The sequence below is a fragment of the Brienomyrus brachyistius genome, chromosome 15 (genome assembly GCF_023856365.1).
Source record: "Brienomyrus brachyistius isolate T26 chromosome 15, BBRACH_0.4, whole genome shotgun sequence".
Classification (NCBI taxonomy): Eukaryota; Metazoa; Chordata; class Actinopteri; order Osteoglossiformes; family Mormyridae; genus Brienomyrus; species Brienomyrus brachyistius.
Window position 1 is genome coordinate 22,702,658 of NC_064547.1, and position 27,713 is coordinate 22,730,370.

General features: G+C 46.1%; 2 protein-coding genes and 1 long non-coding RNA gene across 3 annotated transcripts; 1 reads left to right on the plus strand and 2 right to left on the minus strand.

Annotated features, from left to right (window-relative positions):
• The first annotated feature begins 1,507 nt into the window (after positions 1-1,507).
• Positions 1,508-9,985, plus strand: dph5 (diphthamide biosynthesis 5). Its single transcript, XM_048976792.1, has 7 exons — positions 1,508-1,890; positions 4,274-4,398; positions 5,222-5,330; positions 6,018-6,138; positions 7,152-7,191; positions 8,275-8,378; positions 8,790-9,985. Exons 1-7 carry the CDS (start codon positions 1,756-1,758, stop codon positions 9,023-9,025), a joined length of 870 nt encoding a protein of 289 aa, XP_048832749.1. The 5' UTR covers positions 1,508-1,755; the 3' UTR covers positions 9,026-9,985.
• Positions 9,986-10,888: 903 nt separating this feature from the next.
• On the minus strand, positions 10,889-27,696 carry slc30a7 (solute carrier family 30 member 7). Its single transcript, XM_048976791.1, has 11 exons — positions 27,485-27,696; positions 26,721-26,822; positions 25,265-25,378; positions 24,720-24,807; positions 23,866-23,998; positions 22,431-22,652; positions 22,222-22,272; positions 20,770-20,905; positions 12,235-12,325; positions 12,008-12,157; positions 10,889-11,910 (listed from the first exon to the last, which is right to left on the minus strand). The coding sequence occupies exons 1-11, from the start codon at positions 27,562-27,564 to the stop codon at positions 11,863-11,865; spliced, it is 1,215 nt and encodes a 404-aa protein (XP_048832748.1). The 5' UTR covers positions 27,565-27,696; the 3' UTR covers positions 10,889-11,862.
• Positions 15,654-17,594, minus strand: LOC125708890 (uncharacterized). Its single transcript, XR_007382557.1, has 2 exons — positions 16,083-17,594; positions 15,654-15,849 (listed from the first exon to the last, which is right to left on the minus strand). It is a non-coding gene; the product is annotated as an uncharacterized LOC125708890 (long non-coding RNA).
• Positions 27,697-27,713: the final 17 nt, after the last annotated feature.

Sequence of the window (27,713 nt, forward strand, 5' to 3'; positions counted from 1 at the left end):
TAAATTATAAATATTGTACTTCATGCATTTCTGATTCAGGCAAATAATGTAACTGTCAGCTTTAAAGTCCTTCAAATTACTACTTTAAATCTAATTGCTTTCATAATATGAGGAGTTTGTTTGTGATAAATGCATTTCCACAGAAACGTTATCCTGACTCATTATAAACCCAAGGTGACTTACTCGCATTCTCTCTCCTTGCATGAGGTCATATTCATGTCTCTTTTTCCACAGAATGCCAGCTTTCCTAACTGAAAATCACTGGCAACACTGTACAGTTCCCATGTGCAGTGAATGTGTCACACTTATTTATTTAGCAGATGCTTTTGTCCAAAGCAATATGAGGATCAGAGAGCGGGGTCAGAGTGTAAGGGCCTTGCCTGAGGGCTCAACAGTAAAATCACTCTACCAACCACGGGATTTGAACCAGTGACCATCTGATCACAGAATCCTAACTTGCAGGATCACACACTGTCCCTCACTGCTTTCAAATCCTAGAGCCTTCCATTCATCAGACAGTTGCACCCATAATTCCCCCACCCCCCCTTACCAGAGCTATCCACTGATAGGCAATATAACGGAACACAATGCCCAGCCATTCAGGTGTTTAAGTTGTTTTTAATGCAGAGGCGATTTTAGGGACTATGGGGGCCCTAGGAAAAAACTCCCCCTCCCCCAGCCTGGTCTAATTTATTATCTTTATTTTATATTAAAGTATAAATTAATAATATTAATAAGACAATTTAATAAATATCTTTATTTTTACTTTTGTGAAAAACAGAATACACATATAAAGCATTTGGCGTCGCAATGTGCTATGTAATCGGTGGCCCTTGGGGGCCACTACCACCTCGGGGCCCAAGACCATTGTCTGCCCTGCTTGTCCCCCGATTGTGCCTCTGATTTCATGAAATGACATATAAAACACACACATGCACACACCTACAGGCAACTTAGCAACTCAATTAGCCTCAGCATGTTTTTGCACTGTGGGGGGAAACCGGAGTACCCGGAAGAAACCCCACGATGCCACCTGTATCTATATATATTTATATATATAAATAAAAACCTAATTTTAGGGTTATAGTGGAATACTATACATTTGCTGTAAGATTTCTTGCATGAGCGTGAGATTCTGAGTGTCATGCCAGATGTGTGAGAGCTGGCAAGCATGCATTTGTTTTCTATAGTTCATTCTCATATTTCTGTATATTTGCATTGTTTTGACTCTCTAATCATCCTGTCCTGTACTTTACAAAGTAAAAGATGGTCACTCTAATATTTGTTTAAGCTTCAAGGGTTTTTTCCCCAGATGTTCAATAAGTATTTCATACCAAACTTTATTAGGGTTAACACGACCTTATCTATATACAAAACTTTCCCATTCATAATGTAGCTAATCAAAAACCTAAAGCCACTTGTTATAGGTACAGTTAGAACAATCACCAACTACTATGTTCACTACTACGACAGTGTCGTACTGTATTGCTGCTTTACGGCGGCACGTTTTTCATTTTGCGACAGTAGCGTGCTCCAACGTTTTGACTGCTGGTCGTAGTTCGAAAGAATCTGGCATGCATTCATGTGTAGCGAATACGTGAAAGAGCGTGTTTGAAGAAATTACATACATTTATATACTATAATAATACGTAGATGTATTACATAGTGTAGTATAATTACAACGAAGCCGAATATTTTAACCTGGGCTTTTTGCCTCGATTACATGAGATAACTATAACTTGACACTTCGTGGAAATGCTGTATTTTATTGGCCTTGGTTTAGGAGATGCGAAAGACATCACTGTAAAGGGACTGGAAATCATTAAACAATGCAGTCGTGTCTACTTGGAAGCCTACACGTCCATACTGACTGTCGGTAAACAAGCTTTGGTAGGTTGGTTTTTATTCTGTTGAAATTTCACCTCGGATTATTACATTTCAGTCCGGATTATTACATCGTTTGAACTGTAGCGAGGAGGAAACTACCTGCCATGCCTTGCTGTTAGCAAAAGTGTAAAGCAAGACGTCATCGTCAAAATATCAAGCGAGATTTGGTGTTAAGAAATTGATTTATTTAGATTGCGGTGTAAAACTAACAGAAGTGAAGATGACAGAGCAGGTGAAACATCGGTTAGAACACATTCTGTGTGCTTAGTGAGTTAGAGAGGAGCTTTAAAGGGGAATATCTTGTATACTTTGAGAAACTGGTACAGGTATTGGCGGTATGAGGTATGGGGACGCAGTGGTTAGAATTCTTTGGAGTGGTGTGACATGGGGAGTGGTGGCTCGGAGGCTAGGGACCTGTGCCAGCAACTGGAAGGTTGTGGGTTCAAATCCCATGAATCGGTGATTCTTCTCCGTTGGGAAGGAGATTCTCCGACTAACGGGGAATAATTTGGAGGTTGGTGGCAGGACTGGCACTCCAGCTACCAGAAGAAACTCACACTGGTCCATTCGGACTATTATGCTGAGGTATGACCCCCCACTCAGGTTCTCATCTCTAAGGTGGTTTGTGATGTGGTGGGTGTGGCATTGCGCTATCAGTTCATGGTCCTTACCTTACCTTCTCTGGGGAGTGTGGAGTTTACATGCTCTCCATGGGTCCAAAAAGAAGCTGATGCTATTTGGAATGACCAGACTTGGTAGGCACATCTACCAAACTCTCCGTAGACGTGTGACTGTGCCCTGAGTTGGGTTGACACCCCATCCTGGGTTGTTCCCTGCCTTGCGCCTGTAGCCTTCAGAATAGGTTCTGGACACACACACACACCCCCAACCCCCCCCTGCTGTGACAGGTGGTTACAGAACATGGGTGGGTACAGATATTTCACACTGGGGAGATCTCTGTTAAAGGATTCACTCTGGAGGCTGGGAACACAGACCCCCATCATTACACAGTGGGTCCATAGTGCATTTATACAATGACTGAGCCAAAAGACAAGATCATAACCAGTCTTTCTTATCCATTTCTTTCTTATCATCCTTATTTTTGCTGATTACTCACCCTACCTGATGATACCTTATTTTACCTGAAGTTCATAACCACATTCATTGCAGCTTAGCAAACCATCATTTAGTTCTAAGCTGAAGCGGAATAAATTACAGTAAAATAAATGCTGATCCTTCAGTTACCAAGTAAACAACAATGAAACAGTTTTCCCACCACCCAGAAGGAGCTGTCAGTCATCTGTAAGTTTAAGATAAAAAAAACCTGCAGTAATTTACTATGAGTCTCAGTTCCCACTTCAAAGTAAGGTAATTGTAACAACTATAATTTAATTACTACAAACAGATCACCAGTATAGAAAGAGAAGGGGAGAGACTTTACCAGTAATTAGTTATTTACACTAATTAGTTTGTTAAAGTTTAAAAATGGTAATTACATTTATATATTACTTTTCACCTCTTATGAGTACTCAAAGTGCTTTACATCTTATGCCTCACATTCACCCATCCACACATCACATTCATACACCGGTGGCATAGGCTGCCATGCAAGGCACAAACCTGCTCACCAGGTGCAATTTGGGGTTCAGTGTCTTGCTCAAGGACACTTTGATGGGGTCGGGAGGAATTGGGGCTCAAACCCGCAACCCACAGGTTGCTGAACGATAGCACTACCCCCTGCACCACCGTCTTCCCCTTAAAGGCCACTTTGTTATCCAGACAAGTCCAGCAATGACCGCTGATGACTGGATGAAAGCAGACCCTTGGGAACTGGGGCTGTCTGCTTCCAAATGAGCTCATGTATGTCTGAGGTCCCAACTTCATACACTCTGCAGCTCGCATGTTACATCTTGGCCACTCGTTTATCAAAATTGAGAATGAAGGCGGAGCTGTTTGAATCCTGGAAAGGGGATTCTGTCAGCCCTAGCAGTGCATTCAATTGGTAAAATATATCTTCAGAATATCAATGTTAAATATAATGACTGTTGCATGGTGTCAGCATCAGCTTATACTCTGCTAATTGCTTATAATCAGTTTAGGTAGCGGTCTGGCCCATTGCTGTTCTTGTTTTGGTGTTCTGAGCATTTGTTTTCGTTTTTCATGTGAGATATGTCAACCACACAGAATTTTAAGTCTTGCTGAAATGAGCAAGTGGCAGAAAGATTTACGGGTTGACAATAAGCCACTCCACAGCCAAAGACAGATGGCGTAACAACTGTACGGACCTCACAGCGGCTACGGGTCCCACGTCTTCCCACGGTCTGCCATCTGTGAAACCCAACGCTGTTGGTTACTCTCGTCATCACTCAGTATCTTTTGAACCCAGGAGGAATTCTACGGCCGTGAGCTGATACTTGCGGACCGGGACATGGTGGAGCAGGAAGCCGATGAGATCCTGAAAGGGGCGGACGCCGTCGACGTGGCCTTCCTGGTTGTGGGCGATCCGTTCGGGTGAGTAGGACACTGCAAAACTAGGGGTATCATAAGTAACCCCAGCAATTGAGATTCCAACTTTGTTATCCTGGGGGTGCAAGGAGTGAGTTTTGGAACATTAAAAAAAGTCTGATGTTAAATAGTTGAAGAGATTATGTGCAGTAAAGTACAGTATTCTGAATAGCTTGACTTGACGCTAATGGTGTAATACAACTGGGATACACAGGCATGCCCTCTGTAGTGATTAGAGGAGAGTAAACGGGGCACTTTGCCCTGCTTTCCTTCTGGATCTTTCTATGGTTCATTATGGTAGGTCGTGACAGCACAAGTTATTAAATGGAAATTTCGAAACCAACACAGAAATCAAATATTTATGGGAATTTGTTCAGGTCTGGTGGTACTTCCCAGAATTCAGGACCAAACAGCTTGGACTTTGGTGCTTCAGAAAAGCCGGGGCAGCATTCTGGAAAGATCCGCAGACTCCCCATCTGCTAGAACCGCTTGTGTCGTAGGCAAAGACGTGCAGAACGTTTAGCTCGGCAGATTTTTTCCACCCGCAACCACGAAAGCCCATATGAATGAGGTTCCCGCTCTAGGCTTCGCTTTCCCTCGTGGTCACGAATATCCTTGGCACACACTCCGGTTTTTATAAAGTTAATCACATATTGTGGATCCGTGGATGAAGCTGGAGGCCAAAAATGTGCGTGTTTCCATTTCGGCTGGATCTCTGACTGTGTACGATACTGCAGGACTTTTACCGGAGCAGCTGAAGGCTAACGACACTTGTGCTTTAGTCATGTGTCTCTACGTTGGTTTGATTTGCTTTTTTGGGCTTGTTTAGGGCCACCACGCACAGCGACTTGATCCTGAGAGCGGTGAACGCTGGCATCAGATACACGGTCATCCACAATGCCTCCATTATGAATGCGGTTGGATGTTGTGGTCTTCAAGTAGGTACTCCCTCAGCATCCTCAGTAAAGAAATGATTGTAATAACTACCTCTTGGGGACTCCTGTTGCCATTTCCTCTGGAATAGTGGTACCACCTTTGAGTAAATACAGCAGGAAGTATAAGCTCTCATTAAGTGATGGCCGGGGGCCCGTAGCCTAAAGTGACCTCAAGCTTGGCTCTATACGAGGGGCTCTTTGGTCTCAGAGACTAGTTGAGAGTGTGGATTATTTGGGGGGCGGGTGGGGGGGGGGGCTTGAACTAACAAGCCTGCCTTTAAGGCCACTCATTGGGTGGGATAAACTGTCACCAGAGGGTGCGGTGCATCAGGCCGGGCCACATGACATCACTTCCTGAGAATAACAGGAAGCACCTTGCCTGGGTTTCTTTGTGCTGGAAGTCTGTTGCTAGGTGATCAACTGTGCTCACACAGAGCCGGGTGGTTTCGCAAACACTCATAGTTATGAGGCTAGACAAAGAGAAACAGACACATTTCATGAAAAGAAAACTGTCCCACAGTACTCTGAGGCCAGCGAGTGTTAGTGTTTCAGCCTCGGGACGCATCTTAAAGGCCCCTCAGAGCCTCATTTATCAACAGTATCAAGTATTGGCCCTTTAAATGATCATTTTCAATTACTTACACAATGCGGAATAGTAATAATAATGGTGATGGGTGCTTCCTTTGGCAGCTGTATAACTTTGGTGAGACCGTGTCTATAGTCTTCTGGACAGACTCTTGGAAACCTGAGAGCTTCTACGACAAAATCAAGAGGAACCGTGACAGTGGGTTGCACACGCTATGTTTGCTCGGTGAGTGACTGATGGTGGGATGCTCGCTAAATGACAATATGATGCTCGCTAAATGACAATGGGATGCTCGCTGAATGACAATGAGATGCTCGCTGAGTGACAATGAGATGCTCGCTGAGTGACAATGGGATGCTCGCTGAGTGACAATGGGATGCTCGCTGAGTGACAATGGGATGCTCGCTGAGTGACAATGGGATGCTCGCTGAATGACGGTGGGAAGCTTGGCAGTGGGATGTCCACTGAGTGACTGATGGTGGGACGCCTGATGAGTGACAGTCACCACACGCCACAGAACCGTGTGTGACCAGTCCGGGCAAACCCCCCAATTACAGGCTTATTCTCCAGGGTTCCCCACATGCACTGGTCCCTCACCAGTTGGGAGAGGTGGGGTGAAGGCCCCGGGGACCTGCCAAACGCCTGCTTTACAGCACTTTCCACAGACCTGCCTTCCCCCGGAGCAGCACATTAAGACCCCTGTTTGAGGCCCAGTGAGGGTGTCCTGGCTGGCTGGCGACAGCACACAGGCCAGGCAGATGGCCACACTGATCTTAATTCACTTTTATTACCGTTCTGGGTGATGGCGGCTGATGGTCCCCCACCATTCTGGTTGAACCCCCCCCCCCCCCCAAATGTCCCCAGGTGTTGAGCGGCGTGTGTGCAGGGGAGGGGGGGGCTGGGGCTGGTTATTGAGTGGAGGCTTGTGAAAGCCACCTCATCGGCGAGAAACTGTCCTGCCCCAGCGATCTGCATGACAAAAGGCCTCCACAGAAAGACGGGATGATGTGATGACTGCCTTTCATTACCACATACTATACTGATGCAATTAAGCCCCCCCCCCCACCCCATTTTCATTCTAACAGTGATATTCCTAGTAGTAATAATGACAGACGCACAAACTCCCACGGCGCCTGCACTCAGCAAGGACTAAAATAAAGTCCATTGTGCCTGTCAATTCTGTCCCACTGTATTTTATGGGTCAGGTCTTCACGCAGCTCTTACCTCATGTTTTCCAGACATCAAAGTCAAGGAACAGACCATGGAGAACTTGATGAGGTACGTCTCACATTCTGCCCAAACAGACAGTGGCCTCCCTGAATTATATCCTTGTCCTACATTCTTTTTTTTTGATAAATGCTGCCTTGCAATGGGTGCCGTTTGAGGTTTATTCTAGGCATGAATTTACTGTACGCTTATACGCGAAGCTGGCTGGCCGCGTCCGTGGGCCTAGAGGGGCAGGGATGAGATGTTTGTCTTGGCTGCCTGCTCTGTCATCATGGCCGCTTGTGGCCTGCGTCCAGCTCAGACGGTTTATGTCGCACTGCCCGCTACGTTCTAAGGGAAAAAGATTTACAGTGAATTTCAAACATACCCTCTTTGTGCTGTAATGTTGCTTTTGCCTGACCTGGTATTTTATTGGGGGTCATTCATAAAAAAAATATATATATAATGGGGAATGTTTCCTCATTTTCAGGAAACTTAAAAACTGTTAAGTGATTAACTTAGCTGCCGGGAGCCGAACGGATTTATGAATGTGTAGATAAAACAGCGTAAATGGGGGAGTGGGGGCTGGTGTGAGGTTGAGAAAAGGCTCTTTGGTCACAGGATAAAAATGGACCTTTATGGTCACCAGAATATCCTATTAAAAAGCGTCGAAGACGACTGTGAGATTCAGGTCAGAAATCAGCCCTTCGCTTCACAAAGGGGCAGATGATCTGATGTTTGCTTCAGTAATTAGGTGTAAATCTGACTGTGTCACTGCTGATGTGCTTTGACACCTGTGAACGCCTTTTTAAATAATTACATTTAGTGTTTATGGTAATAAAGCTACACAGAATATTTCTTTATTGACCCACTTTGAAAATGGGAAATGGACTGATTTTATCCTCATTCAGTTGCCTCTCGATTTGCATTATCTTTTGCGGTTTACACAGAATTCAAATTACACTTTAATCTTCTATTCAGAAAAATGAGCTTTTATATCTGAGTCATCTAAATACCCTAGGATGTAGTGAGACAAACAGTCCACAGACACACCAAGAAGAGCATAAACCTTCTGAGAAGTTCTGCTGCTCAGGGGTGGAGCTCAGTGGAGAGAACATCCCTACAAACTGTGTCCTGTCTTCTGATTTTGTAAAGGGGCCGTAAGATTTACGAGCCGCCCAGGTACATGAGCGTGAATCAGGCAGCAGAGCAGCTCCTGGAGATCGTGCAGAATCGGAGGGAGCGGCAGGAAGACCTCGGTGAGTGGACACGGTGTGCCCCTCCCCCCCAGATACCACTTTGACTCTACAACAGTGAGAGGATTAGTAGTCCAGTGCTGTCGGTATAATAGTATTTTGTGATGTTTCTGAAGGTAGGTTAAATGTGCTCTATTATGAATTCTGTCCTTGACATTAAGTGCATTTTTCCCACAGTACAAATGAGAAGTTCCTCACTTTGAGGACGACTGGCTTTTAGTTATTGATCCAAAACAGGGCCTTATACTGTCCAAGTAATCACTAAGTTATCTCCACCTATGGACCTTCAGACCCAGAACGACCCAGTGTAGAGTTAGCTTCTCTACTTTCATTGCGGCTCTGATTTGCTGATACTCCTTCCTATGAAGAACCTTAACACTCACGCTCCATTCACCTGTGCTGCTCATCCATCAGCCATCACCGAAGACACCATCTGCGTGGGGCTGGCGAGGGTGGGGGCCGAAGACCAGGCAATCGCGGTGGGGACGCTGCACCAGCTGGCATCATGTGACCTGGGCGGGCCCCTCCACTCACTCATCGTTACGGGTCACCTGCACCCGCTGGAGGTGGACATGCTCCGCCTTTTCGCCATCCAGCTTGACACCCTTCAGAATCTGAAGATGACGGACAGCTCCACATATGTGTCCTAGGCGCACTATGCTGGGAGAGGGGGGGCAGGGTACCTCAAACATGCTCCTGCGAGATGAGGCCAGGCTGAAAGTCAGATGGTGCAGTACGCCGGATTATCCACTTCTCCCTTCAGAAGACGATGCCTCCTGGATGGGATCTCCACACGGATTGTATGCGTCTGCAACCTTCTGGCGTATTCAGGAAGAGCTGATGAGAAAATGGCTCTCAAAGGACTACTTGTGACAGAGGGACAACCTGACAATCCCCCAAAACTACATTTGCTGTATCGTGACTGGTCTGTATTGATTTTCTGTAATATACCTTAGAATTCATCTTCACTTTAAAGCCCTTGAAAATGCCAGTTGCCTAAATCCCAGAAAAGATTAACCAGGTGTTATTTATCATTCAGAGGTTAAAACCCCACAATGAAATGTTACAGGGCAAAATAAAATAGGGAGAAGGTAGAACTTTAGGAATAAAAAGTCATGTGCTATTGGTATCTTGACAGTTACTATATTAAGGAATAATTAAATATAGTCCTTGTTCAAAAATACTTTTCATGAAAATATGAGTCATGTTTTCAACCCTTTGGGCAGATTTGCTGCAATGTTACAAAATTCATTTCCTATTTTGAATTTGGAAACGGGTGGCATGGTCACATGCAGGAAACAGTGTCAGAAGACGTGTGTGTACGTGTGTGTGTCCGTCCACAGGCCAGCATAAGGAAGCTGAGTGTTCCAGATTTCACGTGCGTGTGGCTTGCAGGTTGCAGCAAGTGTCTAAAAGTGAACTTAGTTATTTGACATGCAGCAGTTCTTGCAGGTCTAATGGATCAGCCAGTGTTTTTATGAAAAATGCTAAATTCATTCCTAAATGAATGTTTCGTCGTGTGCCTCTTTTGGCCTGAACTGGTGCTCATCTTTCCAGCTGTGGTCTCATCTTCTTGAATCGGAACTAATTAAATTATTCCTCAGACTTGACCTTATCTGTGTCCCTCGCCGTTTTGCCTGTTGAATCACACCCAAGCCCAGTGACCAAAGATCATTCCTGCCATTCCTCGAGCAGCTGTCTGTAATGAGGCGGTATCCTCGACGCTTCGCTACTTAATAACGCGTGACCCTGGGATTCCAGCTTTCTGCTCTTTGGACCTGCTCAGTAATCCCTTTTTGGTTGGGTATATGGTTCAATTTCACTCTCTGCTCTCAACGGTCACTCTTATAAATCAAGCATGTAACCATGAATAGCTGCATTGTATTCATTCGAGACCAGCTCTGCACGATCATGCCATATTATACCCGGACAAAAGTTCAGACCTGCAGCTGATCTACGCCCATTTATGGGTCTGGGGATGGATTACCTTCCAAGGCAGTGGAGGTTTCCTTGTTCAGGGTGAGCAATCGGGTTTATTACAGCTGGGTTCACATTCATCTGCACATGGGACAAGTTTACAGCTGCTCATCATCCCATGTGTTTCATAAAACGTCAGTCACCTCTGTGGATCATATCAAAATGAAATCATCAGAAAATGTGCCCCCGAGCTGTACTCATACCATCCATGTGGCTGTCATCTAACTAAATATCCTGCATCAGGTTAGCAGGACAGGCCAAGATGAGAGGAAGGTGCAAAGCTGCAGTGCATTTAGGAATGGGGAGCCACACAACAAGAGATGCTGCACTCTTGCAGAACTCTGGGAATTCTGGGAAGCCTCTGGAAATGAACTGAGAAACGAAAACCAGGTGCAACGCGAACACTCGGATGAACCAAAAGCGGCATTTGTTGAGGGCTTAGCCTCCCCAAAGCTTTCTACAAAACGTCTTGTATGCCTCCACCTTCCACCACCACACACGCACACACATCCACAAAAAATAAATTCATTTAAACGTGCAGTAAAACCGTTTATTACATTGCAAAAAAAGTATATATATAACTGGCCAACTTGGCTTGTTAAAAACTAAGACCGACTGGGGCAGTGAAACCACGGATGCAGTTCACGGTCACATGTGCTCTTAGTGGACCCCAAACGAGGATGACTGCAAAACCAGATGCTCCTGTGGTCCGACGGGTTCGTCCACGGAATATGCTAGTGTTTAAGAATGGTCGAGTGAAAGTCACGGCATTCCGGAACGATGGCGGGGGTATCGGTGGGCTGGAACAACGATGGCTTCGGAACGCCAAACCCAGAGAAGATCCTCGGATTCCGAGTTGCTTCGCCATAAACAAGTCGAAGTAACTCTTACTTGAATGGTCAGGTCTGCCTTCTGCAACAGTTTGCTTCAGGTCATTCTTAATGCGATTAAAAAGGCACTTTGGAAACCAATAAATGAGTTTTGGTTCAAGAAGTCCGCAAAGTGCAATAAGAATGGCCAGTTGGAGTTCTTCATGACGGTGTCTCAGTCAGGCGTGATGCATTTAAAAACTAACAACAAAAAAAAAACTACAGTTCAATTTCTTACAACTTCAGGACACCACCAACTTCAAGAGCTAGGATACCCCTACTGGAAAATTAACACACTGATGATCAATCTGAGAACGACCAAAATTAAAAACAGCATACAGGTAGGTGTACTCAGAGGAGGTTTTTGGCAACCGATGACAAAATTCACCTTGTTTTGCTTAGATTTCACGTGATTATTAGCTAGTTTTATTTCCCCATTTTACGTTCAAGTTTTTTTTTTTTTTCGTTTTCCTTTTTTTGATTTCCTGGCGAGAGTTGAAAGCAGCTGCTCCATCTTGGTCCCTGGAATTGTACGGAGACTCTGAAATCTCAAATTGCATGGTTTAAGATGGAGGGGAATTCTCCATGGTGGCATAAAATGCCTTTGGTCCCAGGAGTCCCGAGAGCGAGGGAGTCCGGCACTACATGGCGGCCACGTCGATCTGAACGTAGAGCTGCCGCACGCCGGCCTGGTGACAGGAGAGAGACGCGCAAACACACGGTCAGACAGACCTCGCGCTCTAAGGAGACAGCTGGATATGTTCATCTTGTTACCGGTGAAGGTACCTGTGTGAAGATGTTGTGTGTCTGACTTAGAATCCAGCGGGAATCGGCGTCGGGCGCAACCAGCAGCTTGAGCGTACCAACGTACACGTCTGTGCAGAGTGTCCAGAAATGCGGCTCCTGGAGGTTGTACACGCCCTGCAGCCGCTGCACCTGCACAGCGATGACATGTTAAACTCTGCATCTTAAAAAAGAAAAAAAAAAAATATGAATAATGATGCTCTACATACCCTCTGGTAGCATTCCGGGAGGGCGTGGTCCAGGGCTGGGGGCGATCGCTGCATCAGAATCCCAATGGACTCCCTCAGCAGGGGAACCACACTGTAGATGACAAGCAGGGCAGGATGAATCGGTGCTCCTGACAGCCCGAAAGCCATACAAAACTATCTGCTTGGCCCATTCCTGCTTTCTGCAGCCTGTCTGATGCTTCTGCTCATTTTAACAGGCCAGGCTTTAGATGAAGAATCAAGGGCAGTGAGACATCAACCGTTTAACAAGCAAACTGGGTGCAACTGCTAGGGGACACCAGCGATAAGCTGGCAGAGGCGTGATCCAGGCCAGCTGATGGGCTCCGTCCTCATTGGAAACCCCCACTATCATCACTGCGTACCTTTGGGGTCTTATAAAGTTCACAGCTTCGCTAAGCTTCAAGCAGACCTAACAGCAGTTTGTCTAGTTTGCTCATTGACCTCCTTGACCGTCTTAAATCAAGTTATTAAAGAAACAGACAAATATATAGTCTCCCTTCCATCCCAACAAATATTTTCACTCATGAAAACCACGCATGTGTGCACTTAGACAATTGTTATTTTGTAGATGAAATCTCCATTTACTGACAGAATTTGACATAATTGAACAATGAAGAGATGTTTTATGACATCATCTGCTTAGTGTTTGTACTAGATAACATTTGTATTCTGAATGTTCATCTGTAAGGATTAATATAACGCTAATTTTACCAACTTAACGTTTATAGCTAGATAATTAACATCAGTGTAAATTGTAAATGTAAAACAATATTAGTTTGTATCTTGTTGACCCTGACATACGCGTCTCACTGACAACAATCCACATAAGTCAATGTAAAATACCGGACCCTTCACTGACAGCAATGTAAGGAGAGGTTTCTATATGCGGCTTCTATGGTCTCGTTACGTTGTTTCAAGTTTACTTTGTAAAGTAGTTTCTGAGGAAATGCATTTCTTCACGATTCTTAATGGATTTTTGGAAATACACCTTCTCCCATCGGGCAGTGACGATATGTTACTCCAAGCTCTTCGCTCTGAGGGACTAAACTTTGCTTTGCTCTCTCAGCAGAGGTGAGGTGTCCAGAACAGCATATAAATACTACAAAGCAGACTCTTTCATACATGTCCTGCACTTGCCTGCCTCACGCCAGACCACTGCCGTGCCCTGAGGTGGCTCTCATACAAATACTGCCTCCTGCAGAGTGAAACTCGCAGCACACCGACTCATCACCCAAACCACAGAGCATGACCTCATCACATCACTCCAGCTCTCAAGTTCCAGTTGGACCTTCATAATCATCTCGTCACTTAAGCGTTACGGATCGCCTGCCTCCCCCTGGTTAACTGCGTTGGCTATGGCATACAGTATAGAATAGAATAGAATAAACCTTTATTATCCCACGAATGAGAAATTTAGGTATGGAATGTTCTGTACGCATTTTAAACAAACAGCAAAACAGACTAAGTAGGCGTTGATGGTAAAGCCTACCCTGTTTCTCATACAACAGAAGGACCAGTCAGGGTCAGTCTAATGTGGTCTGTTTTCAGTCCAGCCCATCCCAGCTACCCAGCTGCTGTACATGCTGTGTTCTGACCCTCTGGTTCCGTAGCCACCACCCCCCTCCTCAGCCCGGGGAAAGTGCCTGCAGTAAACTTCTGAACAACCCTAGTACTGTGTGCGCTGTCAACTCTCCAACAGCATGGCAAGATCTCTGACTGCAGGCGCTCCATCAATTTAATTAATGTTATTATCGATGAAATATTTATTCAATGAGCAGTTTCCTTTGGTGAGCTCAGTAGTACGTCCTTGGGGGGGGGGGGGGGGGGGGGGGGCAGGGGGCTTTCATACCACCATCTAGCTATTCAGTGAAAAACAGGAAAATTTTACTTAGGCTTCGTATAAAACCTCACTCATGTTTTATAAAGTGGAAAGTCATCATATATCCTTCTCTACGCGCTGTTGAACTTGAGAGGAAAGTCTGGAAACACAATCAGCTTGGGTTTTTTTTGCCCTTCCCAATTCTGAGGCTCAGCAAACCAGATCTTGGCGTCCCTTTCTAAGGAAGCCAGCCTCGATGGGCATCGCTTCTCTGCGGCCTTTGAAGCTCGTTTGGAGCTTGTTTGAAGCTCTTTTGAGTTCCCCGGCAGCTTGAAGCTTTACACAAACAGCCGGCCTGGGCCAGGAGGGAGGCTGGTGCTGTCCAAACCGCGACACCACGCCCGCTAACGCTGGGGTCACGGAGTCTGCTGGTGGCACAGGGTGAAGGTAGGCGAGCTGCAGCACCAACACCCCCATCGCCACCCAAACACTGGGGCCAGCACCACTGCTCCCAGATGATCTCAGACGGCTTAACGGTGCCAGCTGTACCGCACAAATCCCCCCGACCGCAGGCTCTCTCCTCATCACAGAATCATCTCAGCTGCCCCAAGAAAGGCGGCTCAGCCGCGGCAGGCTAATGATGTCCTGCGTCGACTTCCAAAGCCGCAGGTCGACCACTGGCACACATGCAAGCCATTACTTTCTGGGTTTGGCGTTTTTTTCCCCTTCTGTCTCCGATTACCACTCCCCCACCCCCACACATATCCACCCCCACCACCCCAAGTCCACTGTAAATGCACTCAAAACTTCCCATTTTAACCCCAACATCCAGATCCACTTCAACCCAACTAATGAACTACTAGTCTCTAAATCTACGTGTCAGTTTGTTAGCGTCGGAATTGCTGTATAAATCGCCAGACAAGAACGCGACATACAAGCAAGGCAAATACATCACGACCTTACAGATGTCAAGGAGCCAAATCGGTATAAGGTCAGCTAAGCTGAGCTTGCAGTGAGTGACCAACAAAAAGCACTAATCATACCACTGGAGTAGACAGCAGTATGGATGTAGCAAAAATACTGACCTGAAAATTGCCAACTATAATCTGAAGAGTTGTACCCAACCCAGCAAAGCACGCACGTTACACCAGTGAAAAATGCAGCTGTATAAATGTGCACTTAGTATAAAAAGGGGCAGCTGGACAACAGTGGGATGAAAGCAATGTCTGTCGCTGCAGCTGGCTTAGGATGTGAAACAAGTTCTCTCACAGGTGCAAATTGACCAGCACAGTCATATTTCATCACTTGGCAAACAAACTCGGGTAACAACACAAGTCCTTGGCACAACATCTTGTAAATTTGAAGAGTTAAACCAAAATGGAACCACAAGGGATAATTAGCATTTAATACATCAGACCTATTTATATATTAATGACTTGGACTTTGCTGTCCTAACGATCAAGTTTTTGACAAAATGAAACAGACCCAAGGGAGGATGGAAAGGGGGTTTATTTAGCACAAAGGGCCCGGAGAACCGAACAAATATTTTGTTCTTGATTTTTTAACAAGTAACGATGACCCCATGGGGAACCAGGACATCGTTATGGATCTCGCTTCGTAACGATGCAACAGAGCAAAATGAACGCTACACAAGTTCAGACTGACCACTCGCAAATGGATGGGCTCGTCTCCTTGGCCCCGCCTGTCCCAGAAGCCTTCACGCCTCCCCGCGTCTCGTGCTCTTCTTTCCCAAGCTTGGTGAATCACTTGGTGCGCGGCTGCCAAGCCGTAACCGCGGCATCAACAAAAATCATCACCGAGTGGCCGCATGACCTGCGTTACCAATGTCAACGTTTACATCTGGCAAACGGAGAGAGGCCGCACAGGAACCCAGAACGTGCAAACTACGAGTCTGCAAAAAACATGCCTTTGACACGCTTTATCGCTTGATTATTGATGTCCAATGATGACCAATAAATGTGGGGATACTCCCGAGTCACAAGGTACTCACCAACTTTCCTGTTTGGTGCAGGACTGGAGCTTTGAACATACAGAGCCGCACTCTGGTCTGGGTTACGACCAGCCTGTGACCTCCCAGGCAGCATGTCACGCGCTGCCAACTAACAGCGCGGCACAGCGACGCTAACAAGGACCGGCAAATAACCTGCTCCCCAGCACTACGTCACAGTGTCTTAGGAAAGACCTCAGCGACGTTTAAGCTCTCAGTTTGTCCTAATAGCCTGCTGCTGTTCGGGGTGGCTCCCAGGCGACTGGCCCCAAACAGGAAAGGGCATCACAGGGGCCTCACCAGGCTCTGACATCACCCCATTGTTCTGGCAATGTCCTGCATCACGCACGGAAGGCCCAGCACGGGCTGATGTGAAATGTTCCAGAGTGCAGGCTAACAGCGTTCCTGCACCAAATGCTGGATACCTCGTCCCATCGGGCGTAGGGGTGCATGTCCCAGCCAAACGCCATCGGCTCAGATCAGCTCATTCAGACACGGTGCTCTGCATTAACTGTGAATGACGTCCTGTGTATCAACGTCACATGAAAAGGTGCAAGTTGGCGGGTTTGAGCCAACAGCAGGCGACCAGTTAGCTGGGGACGCTTAAACGGAGATCCCGATACAACAGCGGGCCAACAGAGGCCAGAAAACAGCCATTACTAAAAAAAAAAAAAAAACAGCAGGCTATAGAAATACTACTACAAAGGATTATCTAGAAGCCATTCATGTGTCCGGAAACAGCTTTTGAGGGAGGGGGCAGTTTCCAAAGCAGCTACTCGCGACTTTCTATGTTTACACGTCTTATTTACGTAGCTTGATCGCAAGTAGGGGAAAAGAGGTCTCTTCCAGAATTACCGTCAGTGCCTCTCCAGTTAACCCACCACAGAGGGAAACACATGTTTAATGACACCACATAATTCTAGACTGCATAGTTCAAAGATTATTTATGCTGTTTTCTCCCCCCCCAGTAACAGAATTAAAACTATGTGCAGAAATAAAGAAAACAGAAGCGAACCCGAGAATTCTGCCATCGTGCTCATTTTCATTCGTCCAGAACTCGGCACAGGAAAAAGACCACGGCACTGGTTCAATCTTGATTACAAACTCAGGCTCCTCAAGACAAAGGCCCGGTTTTAAAGGCAGCGGTCGCCGGTCCGGGAGAAGTTACGAGGCAGCATGAAAGCTTTCAAGAGCACTGCGCTGAGAAGAGGTCTTTACTTAGACTAACGTCTGATTTGAGAGCAGGCTCAATGCTAAGCCTGTCATATTAGGCAGGAAAATATAGCAAATCCAGGCCCGCAACACAGAAGTGCTCCTGGCGAGGGGCAGATGACGTGCCTGTGTACCTCAGGAATGTCCTCGCTCTTGGTGCTGGCGTGAGACGCCGCTCCACGGGGAGCAACGGGGGACGGCGCTTAGACCCATATTCCACAGGATGCCACTGCCATCATCTCATTTCTAAACGAGACACGACCACCCCCCCCCACGTGGCACGGATGTCAGAGCAGGTCCAGACCCACCGTTCTGCGGTCTCGTTGGAGCAAGATCGGCGGATTCTGCCCCGAGTGTGACTCGGGATTGAAAAACAAGAAATGGTAAAAAAAAAAAATAATAATAATAATAAAAATCATGGTTCTAGGAGAAAACCCTGTAAGCCATTATTAGGGGAGAATACATTTCCAGCTTTAAAATCTGGTTTTAATAAAAACCATGTGACTTCACAGTGTTGAACACAGCTGCCCGCACCAGAGAAGCCAAATACTGACGATAAAGGGTTAAGATGCATCTACTGCAGTTTTAATAGGCACCAAATTAACCAGGACGAAAGTGTTTATGATAAAAAGGCTGAGAACTGAAAGAACACAGGCTAGATGTCCTTCAGGGACGGCACTTTGCATCTATAAACCGAAGAACATCCACACGTTCTGCAAGTCTCCTCTGAAGCAAAACAAAGCAAAGTGCTTTAAAGGTGAGACTACCTCATGCTTTCAAAGGGCGGTCTTTGTGTATGGTCTGTCAGCTAACAACTCATCCTGAACGTTCGTCATCGGAAGAGGAAGGATCCTACAGGCTATACTACGTTCAGGAAGGGGGTGGGACACTGGGGAGTTTGTCTGCGTCCAGATACCACTGCGTCAATATTCCTCCGAAAGATCCATGCAAGAGCAAATTACAATATAGTGGTGTTTCCCAGTCCGGTCCTCGAGGACCCACAGATGGTCCAGGTTTTTGCTCCCTCACAGCTCCCTGTAGAAAGCTAAAATGTGTACAGTCTGGCAGGGAGCTCAGAGGGAGCAAAGACATGGACCGACTGTGTTCCTAAGGACTGGATTTGGAAACACTGCAGTTTAGCATTTGTCTCCTTTCCGAAAGCAAAAGGCGGCCTTCAGCTTCATTCCTGTGGGAGACTCTTTGTAAAAGGCTAATGCATGACCACATACCTCTCTGCTCTATACATGCACAAAGTCCCCAGTTTAGACTAGAGTGGTGTTTCCTGTACCTTTCCAACAATACATGACGTTATCATTGTCCGAGAGAGAGTCTGCGTTTCAGCTACAGGAATCTCACACTCCAGACAGAACAATCCAGTTCCGGCAAGTTCCCTTTGGGCACGGTGTGAAGGACATAAAGAGACGATTATTTAGACCTGAACTTATCCGTCTACCGTAACGAAACCCTACATTCTGTTCTCTTAACAATGGAACCCTCAGAATGTGAGATTTAAAGGTGAACAATCTGCAATTATACAAGAGCAAACAGAGGCCTAGTCAGTTACTGTAACAGTCTGGACAAGCAAAAAATAAGTACGTCACTCGGCACACCAGAGACTGGGGACGGCACCGGACACAGGAGAAAAATAAACAAACACGCAGGAGGGCAAAACTGAAGGAAATGGAGATTATGCTCTTAAAATTACTCTTGCATCTGGGTGGGGCTCAAACTAATTAACCATGAACAGGAAATGGTTCTGAATCCCCATGTGACAAACTTTTTTTTTTTGTCCCTGAAATGAGAAACTGCCACGTAAGGAATGAAACTGTGTTCACCTGCCCTTTAATGTCCATTTATCAGACGCCGCGTCTAGCTGGGCCGAGAAGCACTTTAAACACCAGCATAAAAGGCCTAATTTGGCAACACGCTCCTCTGCTGGCTCCCCCCGGGAGCTTTTGGCACCTGCGCTGAAATAGGACTCGCGGCTTGGGGCCCGGTATCTGTGTCCCCGGGCCGTTTCTGTCGCGGGGGGCCCGTCTCGGCCCTGCTGTCCGGCCGGGGACTTCAGCGTGCTTCTATTGTGAAGAGACGCTCAAGTGAAACTGACATAACTCAAGTGTCACGGACAAAAAAAAACTCGTGTTGAAAGGGTGTCGGAGGGGATGGGAGGGGGCCGTCCATATTAAAAGATCCCTTTGTTGGGAAATATTTAAAAGAAGTCAGAGATCAGGGGCGCACTCCGAAAGCAAAAAGCCCGGGAAGTGCTGCAGGAAAAAGATGAACAGTAGAGTCTGCGAAGTGATTCATGGTTCTGAATAAAAGAGCCTTCTGCCTCTTGTTACTGTAAAATTCCAGTGTTGTTCCATAGACTCATCACCAGGAGGCGCTGTGCTTTCTGGTCCTCGCCTCTAAAAGCTTCACTGAGCTGCTGACTAGGCACGTTCTCCCCCCAGCAGATAAATCAGCGATCATACCTGACCCACAGCTCATGTAGCTTGGAAATACTCTGTAAAGCCACACAGAAACACCCCAAATCCACGGATAAACAGCTAAGATCTAAACCTCCTCCCGTTACACCCACATATCCAAACACGCTAAACCCACACCCCTCCACACCCACACCCCCTCTTTGTATAACGACACCCTTCGCTCCTTCTGAGATCGCAGTGGTCTGTCAGTCACCCATCGGAGACGGTGATAGTCACACTCTGAACAGCACAACAAGGAGAAGCTACTCGACTGCAAATCAGAGGTGGAGATTTCAGGTCCACAGTGTACAAATCCAAGCGACCAGTTGAGTTCTCTGTGACTGTGGCGCTTTATACTCAACTGGTTGGTTGAAACCAAATCTTAGTCTGGATTTGTACCCCCTGGACCTGAGATCTCCACCTCTGCTGCAAACTCATCCCTGGACCAGTCAGAGGATGCAGTGACGGGTGTGAATCAGGTTCTCTTGAGCATCACTGTGGAGCACGCACTACTTTTCCATAGACGCTTGAGTAATACAAACGGCGGCAGGAACAACCATTGCCATTTGCGTTGGTTAATGAAGCGCGGAACCTCCCCAGGTGCTCTAACCACAATCCCTGCCTTCCTAAGCTCTTCCAGAAAAGGAAATGCACCGGCCTGCATCACACCCTCCACTGGGGCACTGAAACGCACTGGGATGTTAGGAGAGGAAGGAGTGGAAAGGCAACCGCGCATGTTCAGAGAAAACGCAAAAACCACACCCAGCCAAAAGTATCCCATAATTCCTCGCATTCCTGTGGATGGATGGAAGCTCTTTCAAAGCAGCATCAAGCTGGGGCCGGAGAAAGCATACCTACAGCATATTTTAACTGCAGATGTTTCACTTACAGGAATTTCATCTTTTGTGAACTGAAATCTTACTTTTGTGCGATGGCCCATGAGGAATTGGTAAACGGTTCATCCCAAACCCGGAGCAGCCACCTTTGATCATCCCCTGGTAGCAACTCACCTGACTCCTATCAGAATGGAGATGAGCATGGAGCAGATGGGGTCCGCGATCATCAGGTCATACTTCTGCATCAGGATGGCAGATATGATCACGCCGATGCTGCCCAGAGTGTCCGCCACAATGTGAAGGAATATCCCTGCAGAAGATGAGGACCATCAGCATGCCGCAAGGGCGCCCCCTTTTGGTCTGGAGGTCTGCGTGCGCCTAGCCTCTCGCTAGCCCATAGCCAGTCACCACTTAAATTTAAATGTGTTCCTGGGAAATGTTATCACAGAACTCGTCTCCAAAGCAGACAGACAGAACAGCTGACAACTTGTCTTAAACAGTGCACTGCCTAACAAGTTTCTAGGCACCCTCATCTCTAGGAACCTTGACTGACATGAACATATCACCACCGAGCTGAAAAATAAAAACAGTGTTTTTCATGCACCAGCTTAAAAAAAATTCAACCTCCAACAGACTGTTCTGATTAAATTCTCAGCGCATTGTCAAGTCAGCAGAAAAGACTTGGGTTATGATCTTCCTTCCATTGATGACGACGATTCCAGGTTAAATAAGCGTGCTGGGAAAACAACCCCCCCCCCCATCCTGGGTATATCATGCCAAAACCTTCCCTCATTTTCCATCAATAAACACAAAAACAGCCTGGCACTTGTAAACTTTCTTCCCATGTGCAGTAACCCCAACGAAGCCCTACTGTTATACTACAGCCATGCACATGTAAGCACCATCTGCACATTCTTATGTATTTATTTTCTCTATTACTTATTATGTCTACTACCTTGCAAATATCTGTATTCTGTTACCTCATATTATTCTAGTTTATTATATACTTCTACCGAGTTACGAAGACGTGTAAATGCCCTCGGCAAAATAAAAGTGGCTTCGATTCAGATTCAGTGGTTGGAATATTGATTCCGTGAAACATTCTGGTGTTTTTTTTTGATAAGCGACCAGACGAGTATGTGGTAAAACAACGACCCCGGTTAGAGATAATCGCTCTGATGGAAGCGGACAGAGCCAGGAATTCCACACATACTGCAAACGGTGCAGCCGAGTAAGTCCTTTACAAAGGGCTCACAATGCTGTGGGATGTTTGTGTCAGTACTGTGTCAGTACTGTGTCACCCCCCTGCCCCCTCCACACCCACCCCCCCACCCCCACAAATCCCACATATCCTGGGTGAAAAGGCTTAACATAATGACACTTGGGAATGCCGTTAGGACCCCTGTCCATTTAAATTAGGCTGGGTGACTCACAATTAGCAGCTAGCTCTCACCTGCAAAAGTCAAGACGACCAGCGTCAGGTATCATCTCCACGAAAATACACTGACTATACTAGGCTCAAACTACGACTGTAACCGGTTAACAACTTATCATAAATTACTGAATGTCTCTGTGGCCATCTGCTGGTCTTGGTTGGTACTACACTATAACAAAAAAAAACCATACCTTGCAAAATCTGCTTGCTTGATCCTTTTCCCGGTGTATGTGAATGTTCATCTGGAAAAGGGGAAAATTATTCTGAGATACAGCCATTCACTTACTGAAAGCTTTTACTCTGCATCTTGCCCTTATGAAATAACATCACTTGCCAACCCGTTTGTAGTAATAAGATATTTACAACACCCTTCCGGAGTCTCTTGGGGAATTCGGCTTACCGTGGCAATGCGGCTCCTCGTGCGAATGTCCGTGCGAGTGTCCGTGCCCTCCATGCCCGTGGTCGTGCCCGTGGTCGTGCCCGTGACTGTGCCCATGGTCGTGCCCGTGGTCGTGCCCGTGTTTGGACCCGTGGCTATGTCCGTGCCCGTGGCTTGTGTGTCCAGCATGACTGTGCCCAGGAGCCACGATGCCATTAAACAGGGAGTGGCTGTGGCCGTGGTCTGAAAGAAGAGCGGCGAAACATTAATGGGCAGATCGCGGCCGTCCGAATCCCGCAGCTGGACTCTTACTGTGCTTTAGTGCTTTTTACAAAAGTTTCACTTTCTTCCAATTCTGCGTAACATTGGATACAGACACTCCTCACAGACACACCTACCCGTGTAATGAGCTCCTGGACTTACGACCAACCGGTATCATACGGTGTACGGTGCTTGTGGAAACGCTAGTGCTGCGTTTCTATTCCGTTCTGCTCTCTGAGTTTTTTGGGTCGGCGAAGGAAGGTTGTACATTGTTTGCAGTAATTGACCTTTATTTTGATACGCCATATCAGTTTGCACTGAACTCGCGATCGACTTTTATTTTGATACGCTGCCTATTATTTGATGCATGGTGGGATAGGGAACCTCCAGTAATGCATTAAGCATGGACCTGTGCAAGGTTAAAGTTTTCCCGTGTCTTAAATGTCCGTAAGTTTTTTACTTGCTTGATATTTGACATTTTCCATGCTCTGTTTTAGTTCGGTAATGTACGAAAGGACACCAAGAGTGATTCGCTGGATTGCAGTGATGCTAATTTGCGATACATGCCTATATCTGTTAGCGTATCGTTAATTTGTGATTCAGTTGATTAGCATTAGCACTTATCGGCCAGCTCGTTGTAACTTTGCCATGCTGGATAACAGATCTTCTAAGTCTTTTCTGTGTTTTGCTTATCACAGTTTCCTGTAGCTGAAAAGCAGCGCACTCTCCCCGCTACGTTATTACCACGTATGGCACACTAGCATATAAACTTTTAGAAATATACAAAAAAAAAAGTTATAAATGGTGCAAAAGTGACATTAAAACAACATCTAAATATGGATGACACAACATCCGCTACAGTATGCTTGAAATATCAATAAACAGGCGGCCCTTCGCTTAGCAACCAATTCGCTTAATCTACTCGTAGGAACAGAACTCGACTTCCGTAGCCTGAAGCCTACACATATTTACCTAATATTTACCACACATAAAATTTTCCTTAAAAAATGTAACTAGCAGCAAAGGCCTCCACTCTGCCATGAAGCGGGCATGCCGAACCACGCACAAATAAATGCAGAATTAGACTTCACTGATAAACAGACATTTGACCCACATCACGGAGGTTTTGAAGGTTCTGCTAAAAGCAAAGCCGCGGCTCTGGGAAGCAGCAGTGGCTTTGGGTGAGCGGCTGCACCTTCATCGTCGCCGTGCGAGTGGCCGTGTCCTCCGTGCTGGAAGACGAAGATCCCCACCAGGTTCACCAGCAGGCCGGCCACGGAGACTGGCAGCAGCCTCTCGTGATGAACGTCTGGGGGCTCCAGGGCCCTCTAAGGGGGAGGGAGGAAGGAAATATGTTAGGTCAACTGCAAAGGACAAGCTTCCACGGTTACTTGTTAAGGTGGCCAGTGTAACCCATTTAACACGATTAATATTTCAATGAGGACCAAGCATAAATATTTAATTTTATACATGTAATATTTAAAATAAGAAAAAACCTTTCCAGACAGTGTACTCATTAGCATACACATATTAAAATTAAAGATGTAAGTTTAGTGTACACTACCAGTCAAAAGCTTTTATACACCACTGTTCCATTTATTTCACAAAGGGCAGATTTTTTTTATTCTTGTTAAGCATTCGAAAGTTGAATGAACAACTATAAATGAAAATATAAGTGAAATAAGACAAGTTTCCTGTATATGTAACAGTGAATGCCTGACATCCTATTCACTGGTTGTGTGGTGATGACAACACAGACTGTCCTTTAACTTTAAATGCACCAGTTAACTGTTTCACCCCATGAAAGAGAGCAGTATTTAATGTCCCTTGTAGAAAAAATGCCTCAAATTTTCTCTGCTGTTATAACTGAATCAAAGATATGAAAAAATATTCAAATGGTTAAAATTATTTTATTTATTAGCAACAAACATTGAGTATATGTTTAATAAGTGATGAGTGGATAACGAGCAAATGTAGAAAAATCTCAGTGTGTGCAGAAGCGTTTGACTGGTAGCGTACATGACGATCCCAGCTGGCATGTGGACATACCTCGACCCCCTCGGAAAAGATGAAAAAGGCGGTGAAGATGAGGAAGAGGCCGTTGACAAACCCGGCCAGAACCTCAGCCCTCACATACCTGCAAAAACCAGCTTGTTACAGCCGTTGTCCCCCACCTGTACACCTAAAGCACGCTGCAACTGGCCCTTTAACACCTGTAGAGATCTCTCAGGAAGTTCCTGTTACAGCTACACTCTATATCAGGGTCCCCCAATTCTGGTCCTGGAGGGTCAGTTTACGATACAGTTTGCATTTTTCCCTAATCAAACACACCTATTAAATCTGGCAACTGGCTGAAGGCTGAATAAGGTGCATTTGAGCAGGGAAATCTGCAAACTGTGTAGCAGACTAGTCTTCCAGGACCGGAACTGGGGAACCCTGTACTATGTAATGTCCAGCTTTGTGCTTATGCCTGATAATCTGTGCCTGCTTGTTGTCTGTTGTGAAAATAATGCGCATGCGAACACCAGGGAAACATCCAATCAGAAGTGACTAGAATAACCCGCCTCCACCCCCCACGATTTCAACCCACTTACCCATAAGAGAACGCGTCGTTAGACCTCCACCTGGATATGACAGAAGCGGCCAGGCCTGCTAGGAGCGCCGTGCAGTCAAAGAACATGTGGAACGAGTCCGATATGAGTCCTAAACTGGGAGTCAAGCCAGAACAGACGGACACACAAAACAGAGTCATAAACCAAACGTGAGCCGGTACACTGTGTCCGGGAGGCACCGCACTGGGTGACACCCTGCCCGCTTTACGCAGCCGACATGCGTCAGAGTACATGCCACACAGGGAACAGGAGCAGCTGCCACGGGGGCAACAAGAGGCCCCATCACAAATTAATCAGGCGGTTCCTACAGGAAACCATCTGACATTCAACCAATAGCAGGAGCACTAAAAGTCATGACTCCTGACACTACAGAAACACACGCAACTGTACTGCTGCAGCCCAGAACAGCGCCGGCGGACTGATTCAAAGCCCTGATTATGCAGCAATGGTGATACTTCTGTGTGTAACCTGAGTATTTAGGGCACGATCCCAGTGCTCAGGTAAGCTTAGACACCCACAACAAAAAGCACAGCACTCCATGGATACCACCAATAAGCATATGGAAGAGAGTGCAGCTAATTAACTCTTTTGCTGTTGATGACAGAAAACCATTCAATTATTGCCCCCACTCCTGAGTCAGTTATTCAAATTCTGGACAAATTTCAGGAAAAGTAACTCTCCTAATACACGACAAAATATCACAGATATTCAGTTGTTACCAGTCGATTGCTCCTATAGTGTCCCCTGAAAGCACACAACACAACGTACTCTACAGGACACGAGCCAGACTGGAGCACCCTGCCTACTTATGTACAGAATGGCAGTCAGTCAGTCCATAAATGAGGCTGCTGTCCTCAATAATGAAGCTTTGTAACAATACAGAATTGCCTACTTTAGCATACAGGTATTTAGTGAAGGGAACCATAATACAGGAGTATGTTATGTCTGTTGAGGCTTTTTCAGCAGTAGTCCTAAACACAAATGCACATCAGAAGCGAAACTGTCTAGGACTAAGGGAATGAAATGCAGAATTACAGATTTGTGTGACCGATCTTCCAAGCGATAGACTAATTTCATTCATATGCTCATGCGTTCATCCATTCATTCATTCATTCCATCTCTGCAAGACTGTAATGTTTGCCATCAGAAAGCTTACTTTTGTCCACACTTTACTGCGACTATGACGTGTATTTGAATAGTACAGTCAGTACCATAATTTTACTATAACATATCGATTATGCCCATATTACTAACGGAAACAATCACTCATCACTACCACTATTATACTGACGGCGAGCGTGCTGCCTGACCCCACGCGGACACCCTAACCACGCGCCTTCACGCTCGAGCCGCCCCCTCGGAGCTAACGCTACGTGGCACATCCCGCACGGCGGTGCCGCCGCCGCCGCTATGCCGGTTTGTCTGCCGGCTGCCCTACCTGTTACTCCATAAGCCGTAGAGCAGCTCCACGAAGGCGAAGGAGAGGTTGAGACACAGGAAAAAGAACAGGTTTCGGGACGTTTTGTCCGACAGGATCGACCTGGAGACGAGAATGACCAGTAATGGGCGGCAGGATTCGCGAAAGGCCACATCCGCCGCATACCACTTGCTAGTGTAATAAACCGGAGTTTCATTAAAAAAAAAATTACGGATCCATCTAACATCTCAATGATCTTTTAGCCGGACAAACTATTTATATAGTTTTTCCGGATTCCCATTTACCTGAAGTCGATTACGAATAACCTACTATCCTCTAGTAAGCTGTACGCTTCCCTTACTTCCTTGAAGTCCTCGAATTATTGCCGATTCCGATCTAATAAACATGCAGGCAATTGCAATGAAATGTGTTTACACACATGGCGTTAACTGCTAAGTTACTTTTGTCTCTAATATTGTTAAAGCCACTACGGTCTTGATTCTTGAGTATCTGATATAATATTCCACATGGCCCACAAATCTGGGGATTTAATTCAACTAAAAACAATGAGCCGCTAAGGCAGCCATTTGATAAATGAGTTTATATCAATCTTTGGGCTACCTTTGTCCGCTGTGTTTCGTGTACCGAGAGGACAGCGGTGACGGCCTCGGTGAATGCGCCCCCAAACAGTAACCGAACCCCGGCGAACAGTAACTCCCACACCGCTGCGCTCGGAACACACTAACAAAGCCGAAAACGCCTTTTTAAAATACTGCGTGACTTGCCTGAACCATCCCGATATCTTGACAAGAAGGTTGAATTTGGCAGGCTTGTATTCGTCATCTTTGATAGACAAGGGTAACATTTTAAGGCTGCTAAGTCCCGTAAATGAATACGGACGGACTGCACTCTCTGCCTCGCCGGTTTCCTGCTTGTAGATAGAGGTCCGCAGCAAGACGCTTTTTGAGTAAGACCCCTGACTTCTGCCTTCACCGGAGATAACCTTCATATAAT

Excerpts from the sequence above, each read along its gene's own strand:
- slc30a7 (XM_048976791.1), bottom strand. The coding sequence starts at position 27,564 with ATGTTACCCTTGTCTATCAAAGATGACGAATACAAGCCTGCCAAATTC. Across the intron at positions 24,808-25,264 it reads AACGACGCGTTCTCTTATGG|GTATGTGAGGGCTGAGGTTC; the intron begins GTAAGTGGGTTG and ends TGGTTTTTGCAG. Across the intron at positions 22,273-22,430 it reads CGAGGAGCCGCATTGCCACG|ATGAACATTCACATACACCG; the intron begins GTAAGCCGAATT and ends CCCCTTTTCCAG.
- dph5 (XM_048976792.1), top strand. The coding sequence starts at position 1,756 with ATGCTGTATTTTATTGGCCTTGGTTTAGGAGATGCGAAAGACATCACT. Across the intron at positions 4,399-5,221 it reads GTTGTGGGCGATCCGTTCGG|GGCCACCACGCACAGCGACT; the intron begins GTGAGTAGGACA and ends GGGCTTGTTTAG. Across the intron at positions 6,139-7,151 it reads GCACACGCTATGTTTGCTCG|ACATCAAAGTCAAGGAACAG; the intron begins GTGAGTGACTGA and ends CATGTTTTCCAG.